Source organism: Vanellus vanellus (genome assembly GCF_965231255.1).
Source record: "Vanellus vanellus genome assembly, chromosome: 26".
Classification (NCBI taxonomy): domain Eukaryota; kingdom Metazoa; phylum Chordata; class Aves; order Charadriiformes; family Charadriidae; genus Vanellus; species Vanellus vanellus.
The window spans coordinates 2,424,297-2,438,239 of record NC_138931.1 but is presented as its reverse complement, the minus strand read 5'-3'; the positions used below and the strand labels follow the sequence as shown (position 1 = coordinate 2,438,239).

Genomic DNA, 13,943 nt, shown 5'->3' with positions numbered 1-13,943 from the left:
CCGCAGCGCTTCCGAGCATCCTTTTAAAACAACGCTAAAAATGAACCCAAGAAACCACGTGCGGAAATAAATTTAAAAAAAAAAAATAACCAAAACACATACTTAAGGAAAGAAAGTCCCTCTTGCAGGAGACGTCAACAGCAGCGGCCGGGGGGGGCCAAATCCCAAAGGGAGCCCTGTTTCCCCCCCGTGGCGAGCACGCCGGCTATAGGAAGAAGAGCTTGTCGCAGAGCTGGGCGCTGGGCTCGTGGTGCAGGACCTGTCCCGAGAGGAAGGCCAGCTTGTGCGCGTATTTGCAGGGCGCAGGGACGCGGACGGTGCCCGGCCAGTTCCAGTAGAGGTGACAGAGTTTGAAAGTCAACCTGGGGACAGCGAGAGGAGAGGGTGTCAGTGCTCCCTGGCGCCCCGGCGCCGGCAGGATCCGCGCTTCGGGGACGCATCCTGCTCCCTAAGGCAGCGCTGGGCTAAATCTGCTCACCGGGGTGTTTTCTTCCCCATCGCAGGATCGCGGCTGATTGCATTAATTACCTGGAGACTATCAGAGCTATGTTTGAACCCACTGCAGCCCTCCCACAGGGCCACCCAGGCTGGCACCGGGTGACACGGATTTTCCTTTATCACCTCTGCAATTAGTTTTTGCCCGGAGAGGAGGCGAGAGAGATGGCACCCACCTCCTCTCCATCAATCCCCTGTCGAGTCCTCCCAGCTAACCCAGTACGCAGAGCATCCCAGTGCCCATACAGGTACCTGCTGCCTTCCCCGCCAGCTCCAGGGGACTGTTTTGCCAAAAAAAAACCCCACCCAGATTTGGGGGTTCAGAGGTGCCCACGATATCGGGGTGCTGCGGAAAGCCTGCCCTTACCTCTGCAGGTGCTCGCAGCTGAGGTTGGCCGTGTTCAGCACGCAGACGTAGCGCGTGGGGATGCTGCAGCCTTGGCGAGAGCAATGGGCCAAGAGAAAGAAATCCTGCCTGAGAGGGAGGGAAGGGCAAGGGGTTTACTTTTGCACACCAGTATTTTTCTTGCACACCAGGTTTTTCCAAACACAAGGGGTTTTTTGAACCCCTTGCAGCTCTCCCGAACGCAGCCGGCGTTGCCGCCACTCACCAGTCTGAGCTGGTGACCGTGTGGTCGATGACCGTTCCCGGCGGAGGGGACATGAATTGCTCTGTCGTGACAGCGTAGAAGTTGGTGCTGATTTGCTTCTGCACCACCACCACCACCATGCTGGGCTGGTAGTTCTCAAAGGTGTCGAAGCACTTCTGCATCTGGGGGATCTCGTACTTGAGCACAGTGTTGAGTTGGCTGTCGGACACGCCGTCCCGGTACACCACTATCTTCTTGGGCAAGCAGTGGTTCATCTGGGGAAGCAGAAATTGGAAGGGGTCACTGTTTTTCCCACCACCACCACCGCGCACAGGACCGGCTGGTGGGGGGAGACGCGCACCCTGGTGAGAAACTGGGCACTAAACACCCACTGGGTCTCCAGGGCTGATAATTCATAGAATCATAGAATGGTTTGGGTTGGAAGGGACCTTGAAAACCATCTCGTTCCACCTCCCTGCCCTGGGCAGGGCCACCCCCCCCCAGCCCAGGGTGCTCCCAGCCCCATCCAACCCGGCCTTGAACCCCTCCAGGGATGGTGCAGCCACAGCTCCTCGGGGCACCCTGCGCCAGTGCCTTACCGCCCTTAAAGTGAAAAATGTCTTCCCAATATTTAATCTAATTTGGCGGTCTTGCAGCCTGTGCATTCAACCCATCACCCCCGAGCTTTGCAGAAAGCCCCAAACTATACTCAGCCCCAGCAAACGCATTTCAAAGCGGGTTTCGGAAGGGCTGGCAGGGCAGGGAGAAGCAGCAGTGGCACTAATCCTGCCCATGGGTCAAGCGTTTGGTGACCAGCACCATTCCCGTTTTCAGGGGTGTTTCTCCAGCACCCGCAGAGGGATGGGGAAATCCCACGAGCAGGTCCCGACCCCGGCCCCATCCATCCCACGCTGTTTTTCTTACGCTGGGGACGTGGGGCAAAAGGACAGGGCTCAGCAGTTCGATGCTGATACGAGCAGAGGCGTAACGTGGCACTTCCCCCAGTGCAAACTAATCCTCGAGGTGGTTTTGCACGTTCCCCCCAGATAAGGGTGAGCCTCCCCGGGCACGCGTGGCTGCGGGCGTCGCATCCAGTCCAAAGGCTGCCAAGGACGTTTGCTCGCCCGCAAGCCTGCCCGCAGGCGGGCTGACAGGTTTGGGGTGGTTTTCCCTCGCTTTGAGGTGATGTGAAACCACGGGGAGTGCTTTTTCGAGAGCGCCAGGCTGGGGGTTTGCTCTCACCTCGTGGAAGTGCTGGAGGGCATCGGCCAGGCAGAGCCGCAGGCTGTCGGCGATCTCCTGGTGGGGCATCTGGAAGACCACCCTGGAGTACCACTTGGTGAGGACGCTGGGGACAGAGTGGGGACGAGCATCAGGCACCCCCCCCCCTCGCCAGCCAAAGTCCACCCAGCCGTTGTGCAACCGAAACCCACCCCCGGCTCGGCGCTTGCGGCACCTTTCCCCGCAATACGGCGCCGACGGCACACTGAAGGCCACCAGCGATGTCCAACATAAACACACTCGTGGAGACCTTACAGCCGGGAAAGGCATCAGGTTCACCCCCTTCCCGGCAAAGGGGAGGCAGCCCCGATGCTGGTGTGGGATTCCCCCCATCCCTGCCCTGGATCCCCAGCGCGGAGCAGGAGAAAAGCCTTCTCCCCCCACCCTGGGCCACCACGTACTGATTCATGCTGGCCACGAAGCCGATGACGGAGCGCATCCCTTTACTGTGGCAGTGGTAGACATCCATACCGATGACCATCAGCTGTTTCTGGTGGGGGGCGGGATAAAAAAAGGCAGATGGGAGTTAGGGATAAGTCAGACCCCTCTGGGCTGCCCTGCCTGGATCCCTCCAGCTGCGAGGGACGTTGCACGCACAAAGTGGAGATGCCAACCCCAATTCTGCAGCTGGTTCAGCCGCATCCCCAGAAGGAGGCGTGTGACCGCAACAGTTTACCCCTCCCCAGAGCTTGCAAACTCATCGCACGCATGTCTCGCCCGCCTTACCAGGGGGATGTCGACCCCCCAGAGCTCGCCGCCCATCTTGCAGTTCATCTGCAGCAGGACTTTCTGCACCACGCTCCTCATCTTGCCCGCCTGGCCCATGAGGGACTGCGCGTTGATGACCTGCAGGGGGGCAAAACCAGGGAAAAGCAAGGCTGGAGATGCCCACGGCTTCCCCGTGCCGGTGGGTCCCCTCTCGCCAAGCCCCTCGCCTACCTGGGAGGGCACCGGGGACTGCACGCAGCACAGCTTCTTGATGGCCCCGTACAAGTCCTCCCGGCTGCTGGAGATTATGCACAGGAGCAGCTGCACCTTGTCCTGCGGGGAGGGCGATGCAGGAGCATCCGAGGAGACCCCCAGCGGCTGCACAGCCCTCCCCCAGCAAACACATTAACCTTGTGCTAACATATCCCCCTCCCCGAGTCCCCCCCTCCTCACCTCGCTCCCCAAAACGCTTCGGATGGTCTTGGCGTAGGTCTCGATGCGGTCGTCCTTCAGCTCCACCAAGGCGGGACGGCTGACGTGCATGCCGATGGGGCCGCAGACGCTCTCCATGGCGGCCACTAGATCCTTCGCCAGGTCCTGCAGGCGCTTGGGGTAAACCAGCAGCCAGTAATTCATGGCAATCTAGGAGGGAGGCGAGGACAGCCCTTGCTTCGGGGCCACGGCTGCCAAAACATGCAGCTCCCAGCCCTGCAGCCTAGCAGGAAATTTGGGAGAGGGAAAGCAGCCCGAGAGGAACCTAAAGGGCACATAACATCCGACTGCTGCAGTCTGAAAGCCTTCAGCCACTCCAGGAGGAGGTGGGAAAGCAGACGCCGCGGCCGCGTACCTCTAACCTCCTTAGGAAAAACAGGCTGTAGCATAAAGCCAACATAAATAAGGGAAGGGTTTTAGCTCGAACAAGCTCAGACGAGAAGCGGGGCAGACGGGATGCCAGCCCCAAGAAAACCCATCCCAGTTTTCAAACAAGGGGATGTTGTTGCAAGGGCCGAGCCGCGGGCTCACCGCCGAGATGGAGGCTTCTCGCGTGACCTCCTTGTTCCAGCTCAGGTCCTCGGCGGGCATGAAGGAGCTGTGCCGCAGGTTGATCCTCTCCATGGGCAGGACTCGGCCCTGGGTCTAAACAGAGCAGAAACCCGTGAGAGCTCCGGTGGCACCGCGGTGCAGCCACTGCCTCCGTTCCCAGGGGTGGGAGCGCAGAACCTGGCCCTTACCCTGTGGATGTCTTGGTCCAGGTTGAGCCCCCAGCGCATCAGCTCCCCCGAGGCCTCTGGGCTGTCCTTGATCCTGCGCAGGAGGCTGGTGAGACGCGCGTAGTGCTGCCTGGGGCTCTGCAGCATCTCCCGCATCACATCCTGCAGCGGGCGGGCAGAGGAGGAGGTGGGTTAGGGAACTCCCGGCTACCATGGGGGGCTCTGAAGTCCCCCCAGCAGCGGCTGGCCGGGGGCTCAGCTCTCCAAACTGGGCAACGCTGTCTCAGGTGAGCAGGGACCAAACGCAAACATGCTCTGACCTTCACCATTCGACTGTCCTTCTTTACGTCGGGGAGCCCAGTCATGAAGGTGAGCTCCGGCACGAGCAGTACCATGTCCAGCCAACGCTGCAGGGAGGGGGACAGGCACCGTCAGCACCCCAAGGGGGCCGCAAGCTCCTGCCCTCCCAGCGACAGGCAGGACAGGGGCTGGAGGAGCCAAGAAAAGACCGCTGGTCTCAATTTCCCCTCCCCAGGTCTCTGCGACTGGCTCACCTTCCCCTCCGGCGTCTGTTTTTCCCTGGGCCTGTGGATGAGCAGAGGCTGGTCCAGCTCCCTGATGGTGATGCCGTAGGCTTTGCTGGAAAAACAGTGGGGAGATGGCATCAGGTGAGATGTTCCTGCTCCTGCTCACCCGCCTCAGGTCACAGCCGGGCATCGAGCCCTTCCCCACAGACGCTCATCCCAAGGGATGCTCCAGCAGGCCCCCTACCTGTAGTAGTCCACGAAGGTGATCTCCTCGCCACTGGCCAGGGTGAAACTGTCCCTCGGGGTCTTGTTCCAGTCGATGTCATCGATGCGGTAGGTGCGGTTGTTGTAGCGGGTGATGACCACGTTGCCCACCAGCTGCTTGGTGCACTCGTCCTGGAAGCTGTTGAGGCTTTGCTTGTAGATGGTGTGCCTGCGGCGGGGAGGGAGGGAGGGAAGCGGAGAGGCTCAGGGTACCCCAAAAATGAAATGCCTATTGCCAAACGGCACTAGTGGCCGTGAACCCGGTGATCGCAGCCAGCGTTGCCCCTGCTGAGGACCAACGCCAGACACACGGCTGCTGGAAAACCGCCCTCATCCCCCAAACTCTGTGAGGCGCCTCTGGGTTTTCTCCTCTCTTTCTTACATGAAATTCAGGACAGAATCGCTGCGGATGACTTTGTGGATGGGGTCAACCAAGAGGAAGAGGCCGCCGTCCTTCTTCCGGATGCTGACGGAATATCCCGGCCAAATCTGCAGCCTGTGACAAGGAGGAAAGATGCCCAATGGCGCCCGGGATAAAACCGGAGCCGCCTGAACGGCGCTGCCAGAGGAACCGGGCAGCCATCCCGCTTGCCAAGGAGTGCTCAAAACACAGAGGATTTATTTCCCAGCTGGCTGCCAGCTTTCAGCTAATAACCCCTGAATTGCACTGCAGAAAACAGGCGCTTTGAGGTCAGGCTAACCAGAGCTGGCCAAAAGAGCTGACCTGGCAAAGACTTCCGAATTTCTAACCTTGCACTACCACCAGGGGAACAGGGACATCCCTGTCTCGCACCCACACGAGCACCGGAAGAAAACCATGTCCAGTACTCACCTGTAATGCTGTAATACGGTGGCCTGGGCAGGTTCAAAGAAATTTCTCCCAACGAGATTCATATCCAAGATTCTCATCACCCTAGGGAAGGAAAACAAAAGCAGGATGGGCTCAGGCGCGGAGGGAGGAGGAGGAGGGTCCCTTCCCCAGAGCTCGGGGAGGGTCTCTGCCATCCCTCACCTCCGGAAAACCACGTTGTAAAAGGGGATGCAGAGGTCCGAGCTGGGCTCGAGGACCTTGGTTATCTGGATGGTGATGGTGATCTCCTCCCCATCGCTCCTCCTCTGAGTCTTCAGACTGACCGGCTGTGGGGTGAGACAGCATCTTAGCTGGGGCGGGAGGGATGCTCTCCCACCCAGCGCACAGGCTAGAGACCTGGGGGGGCATGCCCATGCCCCCAGATCGGCCAGAGCAACCTGCACCCTGGCACAGACTGCATCGCACCTTACCTGGGGGAGCACGATGGGCAGGTAGAGGATGGAGCCATCGAACGCAGTCACGTCCCCCGTCACTGCCCGGTGCTGCTTCAGCATGGCGAAGCGCACACTCTTGCACTCCACCTCGGGGCTGCCAGAGACGGGGATGCATTGCCTGTCACCGCTGGCAAGTCCTCGGTCCTTTAACCCTCCTCTCCCCCTTGTGAGACTCCACTCAGGACCCCAAAAAACCAACGAGGGGGAAGAGACGGAGCTCATTTGCTTTGCTGCCCTGCAGCAGCTCTGCCTGCAGGCACCGTGGCCGTGCTGGCCACTCCATCTAGCGGCTACCGGGACAGAGGGATGGAGGGACGGGGAGGGCTCTGCCCAGGGGCACCCACCCTTGGAGGGGCTGCGGGGGAGCCTGGCCGCCCATGCCCACGCCAATACCTGAAGGTAACGTGGTACTGGTAGACGGCATCATTCTGGCAATGGATTTTAACCGAATTCAGCCCCAAGGCTAAGGGGGTTCCCTTCGCTACCGGCTTCATCCCTGGTGCCCTAGGAGAGACAGAGCAGAGGCAGGGTGGTGAGCTGTGACCCCTGCTGGAGCTCGTACCCCAAAATGCGGGGCCGGGGCTCGCCGATGCTTCACTTACGGTCTGCTGACAGCTGGAGGGATCCCTGGGGTGGGTGTGGGCGGCAGGGAGGGCCGGGGTCCCGGTGGGCACGGGGTGGGTGCAGCGGCAATGAAGGGCTTCCCATGGGGTTGCACGGCAGCAGCATCTCTCCCCCGGGGGGCGGGCAGCGTGTCCCCTCTACCTCGCCACAGGATCCTGTGTCCCCAGCACGGACAGAGGTGAAACCCGGCAGGCTGGGGACACGCCGGCAGTGTCCTGGCGGCAAACTCCCAGCGATGGCCCTCTCCACCCCCTGGTGCACCCCCCCGGCTATCCTCTCCCAGTAGCTGGGTCCCCCTGCTCGTGCCCCCCACACAGAAGGTGCTCCCTGCCTGGAGATGCTCAAAGTTTTGGTGGCAAGCCACCACATCGACTGTGGCACCATGACACTGAAGGATCAGAGCAGGAGCACTGGCTCGGTCACACCAGTGGCGTCACTTACAGAGCATCCCCCAGCCCACTGCCACCGGGGTCGGTGATTAAACCATCAGGACACAAGACCAAGGCAGGGGAAGGGGGATGGGGGGGGACTCACCGCCCACGCGTGGGGAGCGCTGCCACCACCCCCTCATAGTCCTCTGCTACCGGGCTGGGACGTCCCAGAGCCCCCACCGTGCCAGCGGTGCCACGGCCTGCGGGAAGGAGAGGGCACGGTGGGTAGTGGGGGGCCAGGCCAGGCCTCGCTCTCCCCCTTCCCCGGGCACAACCACCTACCGAGGGGCCAGTCCCCGGCCTCCAGAGAGGGGCAGGGCTGCTCGCCGAGGCCTAGTCTGCACAGCAGGGTGGAAAGCGGCAACGGGGAGAGCTGGGGCTCGGCACGGCCCGGATGTGGCAGGCGCTGGGCGCGGCCCGGGAAGCCCCGCAGCCTGCCGGGGTGAGCGGAGCTGCCGGGGCCGAGGCCGGGGCCGGGGCCGGGGCCGGGGCGGCGGAAGGACCGGGGAGGCTCCATGGCCGCCCCGTCGAGATGACGGCCTGGAGAGCCGGGCACGCCGCTCACGCCGCCTCACTGCGCAGGCGCGGCTCCGCCCACCCACCGCACCGACGTCTCATTGGATAGCTGAGTGACCACGCCCCTGGCGGAGGTGCCCCGCCCAGTACAGGAGGAGCTTCAGCACCGCGGACAGCGTCCGGCAAGGGGGCGGAGCCGGGGCAGAAGGGGCGTGGCCGAGGCAGAAAGGGCGTGGCCGAGGGCCGAATGGGGCGGGGCCGGGGCAGGAGCTCGGGGCGGCTAAGATGGGATGGGGCAAAAAGGGAGGGGATGGGGCAAAAGGGGAGGGGATGGGGAGGGGGTGCAACAGCAGGGTGGCAATTACAGCCCCAGCCCTGCTCTGCACAGGCAACTGGAACTTCCCTGCCCTCCCTCCTAGGAGGATTTGGTTCTATGATGACAGATCGTTGGGGGATGCTGTGTCTGTGTCCGTCCCCACCCCCAAGACGCGCAGACTCCCACCACCACGATGGGAATGCAGCGGTGGCCACTCACGGGCCCCCTCCCATGCTGCAGCGGTGCCCAGGGACCCCAAGGCCAACACAGACCGCCCTAGGGGGGTGTCTCCCACACCCTGTCGCCTCCATGCTGCTTCCTCGCCATGGAGGAGGGAGATGCTCTTGGCTGCCTGCCACTGTGCAGCCCCTTGGGGTGCTCAGCCCCACAGCACAGCCCTGGGGGGGGGGGGCAGGAGAGGCCCCAGCAGGGGGATGGCTCTCCCAAGGGAGCGGCAGGTGAGTAAGCGGCCGAGGACGCGGCCCCATGTGCCAGCACGGAGCGTGCCACGCCGGGGATGGGGCCCAACAGGCTGGCGGCAACCGGTCGGGCAGGCGGCACAGGACAAAGGCTGCCGGCGGCACCACGGAGGAGACGGGATGAGACTGAGCATCCCCACGCTGGTGGGGAAAAAGAAGTTTTTATTCCACATTTCTCCCCGCAGGCGTCTGTCCCGCTCTCCCCAGCGTGTGCACGGTGGCTGGAGAGCAGGGAGGGACATCAGGGTCCCGCACATCCAGAAAACTGTGAGATGTAGGCAGCCACAGCCCCTGCCTGTTCTGCGCAGGGGGGGGCAGTGGGTCTAGGGGACAGAGCCAGAGCCCCCAGCCCCAGTTCTGCTCCACTGCAGGGTTGGGACGGAGGTAGGAGCCAGCCCTGCACCCACACCTGCAGAAGACACCTCTCCGTGTCCCGAAGGCAAGGCTGGAGGCACTGAGGGCACAGCCGGGGTGCTGCAGGGTTCCCGAGCTGTGCAGGGACCGTCCCCACGGGCTGTGGGCATGGGGCTGGGCCCCCCCTCCCCGGTTCCCCCTGGGCTACCGGTGCCGGTGCTCCAGCAGAGCCTCAAAGTCCGGGGAACACACCAGCTTGTGCTTCACGTGGCCCAGGACGATCATCTCACCCGTCCGGTTGTCACCGATGCCAACGGACACCAGCTCCTTTTCCAGAGGGGAGAAACACCCATGAGCAGCCCAATCCCATGGGAAACCAGTTAACCGTGGTGGGAGAAGGGCTGAGGTCCCTGCCCACTGTGGGGGGTACAAAGCCTGGAGGAGATGTGCCCCCCTGCTATCCACACCCTGGGGGCAGGAGCGGGCTCCTTCCCCCCTCACTGCCACAGGGATGGGCTACCAGCCCCATCCCCTAAGGGCCAGCATGACCCTGCTCCTCCCCGATGGTCCCAGGGACCCCCAAGGGGGTATCACGGGGTGCAGCCCCACAAATCAGGTCCCCAGCACTCCCCCAGCCCCCGTACCTGCAGAAAGGAGCAGGGGGTCCCCATGGTCACGTCCAGGGTCACCTTGCCCAGCACCAGCTGTACTTTTCCCGACTTGCGGATGAGCAGTTTCCCCACCTGCCCCTCGGGGAGGTCGGCCAGGGTGCAGGTATTCTCCGCCTGTCTCGCCTCCTGCCACCGCGGGACGAGGGGGGACACACATCACCACGCTGCCCCCTGTCCCAGCCTGCTGCTCCCCCCTCCCCAGCGAGCCCCTACCTGGCTCTTCTCCTGCTTCACCACGACCACTTGTCCTTCCTCGTTTTGCAGCTCCGTCTTGATGGGTTTGGTGTCCTGGGTGGGCGGCTGGCCGGGCAGCGTGTCGGGCAGCTGCAGGAACAGCAGCTCCTCCTCGGCCGACAAACTCAGCCGCTGCAGCAGCTCAGCCACCGAGATGTCCCGGGGAAAACCGGGGGGTCCCTTGGTTTGCGTCAGCTTGGGCAGGGGGTCCTCATCGCACGGCTCTTCTTTCACTGGCACCGGGGGCGAGAGGCGGCGGGTGGGCACGGGGATGGAGGGAACAACCCCCCCCACCCCCAAGCCCCTGCCCACCGGGATTCCCCCCACCCCAGCGCACCTTTCACCGCCGGCGGGTCCAGCTCCATCTTCTCCTCCTTGGGGCTGGGCAGCCAGGGCTGGGCGTCCTCCTGCTCCGTCGCCTCCTCCTTGAAGAGCCAGCCCGAGTGGGCCAGCGGCAGCTGCACCGGCTTGTTACGGATGTCGTTCTTCAGCCCCGGGTCGTCGAGGAACTGCAGGGATGGGAGAGGGGACACTCAGCATCAGCTCGGTGCCACCAAAGCTACCCAGAATCACCGAATCTCCTAGATTGGAAAAGACCTGTAAGATCATCTAGTCCACCCCTCCCGGCCCCGCTCACATCGTCCTTCTGCAGCATCCGCAGGATCTGCTTCGTCTCCTCGTCCGTCTCCCTCTTCTCCTTCTTGATGTTGATGATGTGGGAAGGGCCGAAGTCCGACATGTCCACCGTCTTGTCCCAGGAGCCTGCTGGGGAGGGGGGAGCAGCCCCGGGGTGAGCCCTGAGAGGGGTGGGATGCCCCGAAACCCCCCACCTCACCCCCGGGAAGCCGGGGGGGCAGCTCCCCTTACCTTTCTTCTTCATCATTTCGGCAGGGCCCTGCTCAAAGATGGAGTGGGACTGGATAACCTCGGGCCGGCCCCGGCCCCGGCCGTGCCCATCGCGTTGCCGGTCCCGGTCCCGGTCCTTCTTCTCCTTCTTGACAGAGACATCTTCTCTGGGCCTGGGGAGCGGGGAGGTGGCCTGTCACCCCCACTGATGTCCCCTGCCACCCCCCCTGGCAGCGGGTTCCCTTCTCAGGGCATGTTTTGCCCACCGAGACCCCGGTGCGCAGGTACCCGCCAGCAAAACCGCCTCCGCACCCCGCAGAAACGCTTACGAGGCCACTTACTCTTCTTTGATCTTCCTGCTAATTATGTTGGGGGTGAAGGTTTTCTGCAAACGAGAGCAGAGGGACAAGTCACTGCACGAGCGGAGATAAGCAACAGAAACCCAACCGGCCGCAGGGGCTGGAGGAGGCGACTGGGGACACGGCTGCGTCCCACATGGACCAGCTCCCCCCCCTGGAGCACCCCGAAATCCCCCCCAGGCTGCCGTTCCTGGGGTCGCACCCCACCTACGCTGTGGGGGTCCCCGCGCTCCCACCCCCCAAGCGGTGGGGCAGGAGGCGGGGTCACCCCAAAAGGGATGGGTTTGGGGATTACCCCCCCCCCCCTCACCTTCTTCACGCCTCCCAGGGTGAGGTCTCGGGAGCGGATGGAGGGCAGGCGCCCGGGGGTGAGGGGGGGGGCGGCCGAGCGCCTTCCGAGCAGCCCCCGTGCCCCGGGGAGCCCCGGCCGCAGGCTGCCCGGTGAGCCGGTGTCGCCCGAGCCCCCCTCCGCCATCCTCGGCCTGGCCCTGGGGGGGACACAGGGGACGGTAAGGGGCCCCCAGCGCCCTGCGCAGGGGGGTCAGCCCCCCCTCCTGCACCCCCAAACAGCACCCACTTGTATACCCCCACCCCAGGGTGCTCAGCTCCCCCCAGACCCATTCGCACACCCCTCCCCATGGTGTTCTCCACCCCCAGACCCACTCACCCCCCTCCCCAGGGCGCTCATCACCCCCGGACCCACTCGCCCCCCTCCCCAGGGGATCACACCCCCCCCCATGCAACCCCCAAACCCACTCGCACTCCCTCCCCAAGGTTTGCTCCCCCCGGACCCACTCGCCCCCCTCCTCAGGGGATAAGCCCCCCCCGCAACCCCCAGACCCACTCGCCCCCCTCCTCAGGGGATCAGCCCCCCCCATGGACCCCCCCCAAACCCACTCGCACCCCCTCCCCGGGGTGTTCTCCCCCCCCCATGCACCCCCAAACAGGACCCACTCACAGCCCCCTCCCCAGGGGGATCAGCCCCCCACGCGCGCCCCCCCGGGCCCACTCGCCCCCCTCCCAAACCGCTCGCCCCACGCACCCGCCCCACGCCACGCCACCCCTCACCCTGCTCGGGCAACCACCGGCTCGCCGCCCTCACTGCGCATGCGTGTCGTGCAACCGGACCTTCCCGTGGAGACGCCTCTACCGCCATCTTTATTCCGGGCGCGCAGTGCTCGCCAATGAGCCGCCATCTTTGCGCTTGGCACTGCCCGGCCCTAGGTGGAAGGCGGCGGCGCCATCTTTGTGGCGGGCAGTGCCCGGCGCTTGGGACCGGGCACAGTGCGGGGATGGGGGACAGTGTGTGTGGGGGTGTCACCCTTCATTTGGGCCCCCCCCGGGTGCAGCCCCCCCCAGTGTCCCCTGCATCTTTAGGGGGGGGTCCCAACCAGCCTGCAGCCCCACGGGAGGAACGTGTATGGGCACCCCACGCACACTCGGGGGGGGGGCAATGAAATGTTTTGGGGTGCTGCCCCCCAAAAAAACCCCACCGAAACCATAACACCTTGCCTACCCCTAGACAAAGGGGTCCCCCACATCACCAGCAGCGAAGCAGCGACCCCCCCGTTATTTCTGGGCTTTGCACCCACTTTTCCCACGGGGGTCCTGGGTGGGTACCAGCATCTTTTTCCCACGGGGGTCCTGGGTGGGTACCAGCATCCCCCTACAATCAGTGCACCCCATTTTGGGGGGGGTAGGGGGGTGGCCCGGTTGTGCCGGGGCCGGGAACCACCCCCGGCACAACCGGGCCACCCCCCCACCCCCCCAAAAAAATAGGGGGTTCAAGCAGGAGCTGCCCACCACCCACCCACAAACCGCACCCACGGCCACCCCACTCCTCTCGCAGGCAGCAGCAGGCAGCGGCCGTGCTGCCTCCATCCCCTGACGCCGTCCGCAACCCGCCACCCCATTGGCGGCAGGAGAAGGCGGCTTCGTTGGCGTTTTATTTTCCCACCCCTCTCCGAGCTGCTTAGATATCTATTCCCCCCCCCCCCCTTTTTTTTTTTTTTCCTTGCTTTTTTCTCCCTCCTCTGGAGGGTGTTTGCTATTTCCCAGCTGGTTGGGAGGAGGATCCCAGTCGCAGCAGCCGCAGGCAGCAGCGCGGCATCGTCGGGTACCGCTTTCTCACCGGGGGCATCCTTTGCCCTTCCTGCTCAACTCGGCCCCACTGGGGGGCTGTTTTGCCTTGCCCTGCCACCCCACCGCCATCCCACCGCACCCCGGCAGCCCCCCGGCACGGCCAGGTAAGGGCCTCACCGCCACGGTGCTACCGGCGACCTCCCAACGACGTTGGCTGAACGGTGGCGAGGGTTGCTTAGGGGACATGGGGTGCATGGGGACATGGGGACACGGTGACATGGGGCATCACGCTGATGTGGGGCATCACGACGTGGCTGCAAAGCTGCCGCTGCGGGATGAGAGCCCCCGCACCTCCACTGGGCACGGGAATGGGGCAACGGGGTGGCATGTTGTCCCCAAAGCGGTGACCTTCTGCTCTGCCCGAGGGTGGTGGTGGTGGGACGGTGTTGGTGGGGGGATGCTCTTGGGGTGACACCCCGTTCCGGGTGCTGGGGGAGGGTGGGGGTGCGCGGTGCGGCTCTCCGCAGGGCTGCGGGGGCAAGCGAGCGCCCTGCCGCGGGATGCCGGTGCGCGCTGCGCCTGCCCGCCGGCACCCATGGCTCTGCGCAGACGGGGGGGGGCCACGCGTGGCCGTGGGTGGCCGTGGGAGC

General features: G+C 64.2%; 2 protein-coding genes across 3 annotated transcripts; both read right to left on the bottom strand.

The window, feature by feature from the left end:
* Positions 1 to 205: 205 nt before the first annotated feature.
* Positions 206 to 7,953, bottom strand: PIWIL2 (piwi like RNA-mediated gene silencing 2; the record flags this gene model as incomplete). Its single annotated transcript, XM_082495738.1, has 21 exons — positions 206 to 362; positions 863 to 970; positions 1,107 to 1,360; positions 2,328 to 2,433; positions 2,768 to 2,856; positions 3,093 to 3,212; positions 3,306 to 3,407; positions 3,528 to 3,716; positions 4,098 to 4,211; positions 4,307 to 4,447; positions 4,606 to 4,692; positions 4,840 to 4,924; positions 5,057 to 5,245; positions 5,459 to 5,572; positions 5,909 to 5,989; positions 6,089 to 6,213; positions 6,358 to 6,475; positions 6,775 to 6,885; positions 6,984 to 7,160; positions 7,540 to 7,636; positions 7,719 to 7,953. 21 exons carry the CDS (start codon positions 7,951 to 7,953, stop codon positions 206 to 208), a joined length of 2,799 nt encoding a protein of 932 aa, XP_082351864.1.
* A 915-nt stretch (positions 7,954 to 8,868) lies between these two features.
* On the bottom strand, positions 8,869 to 12,297 carry POLR3D (RNA polymerase III subunit D). 2 transcript variants are annotated; one of them, XM_082495755.1, is made up of 9 exons: positions 12,280 to 12,297; positions 11,522 to 11,699; positions 11,194 to 11,237; positions 10,874 to 11,025; positions 10,644 to 10,771; positions 10,344 to 10,515; positions 9,986 to 10,239; positions 9,746 to 9,898; positions 8,869 to 9,428 (listed from the first exon to the last, which is right to left on the bottom strand). In XM_082495755.1, exons 2-9 carry the CDS (start codon positions 11,684 to 11,686, stop codon positions 9,306 to 9,308), a joined length of 1,191 nt encoding a protein of 396 aa, XP_082351881.1. In that variant the 5' UTR covers positions 11,687 to 11,699; positions 12,280 to 12,297; the 3' UTR covers positions 8,869 to 9,305. The 2 variants fall into 2 exon arrangements, with proteins under 2 accessions (XP_082351881.1, XP_082351882.1); XM_082495756.1 differs by having other exon boundaries at positions 10,644 to 10,768.
* Positions 12,298 to 13,943: the final 1,646 nt, after the last annotated feature.

Coding starts and splice junctions, on each gene's coding strand:
- POLR3D (XM_082495755.1), bottom strand. CDS start 11,686: ATGGCGGAGGGGGGCTCGGGCGACACCGGCTCACCGGGCAGCCTGCGG. Junction 11,026..11,193: donor AGCAGGAAGATCAAAGAAGA/GTAAGTGGCCTC, acceptor CCCGCTCCCCAG/GCCCAGAGAAGATGTCTCTG. Junction 10,240..10,343: donor GGACCCGCCGGCGGTGAAAG/GTGCGCTGGGGT, acceptor CCCCGGTGCCAG/TGAAAGAAGAGCCGTGCGAT.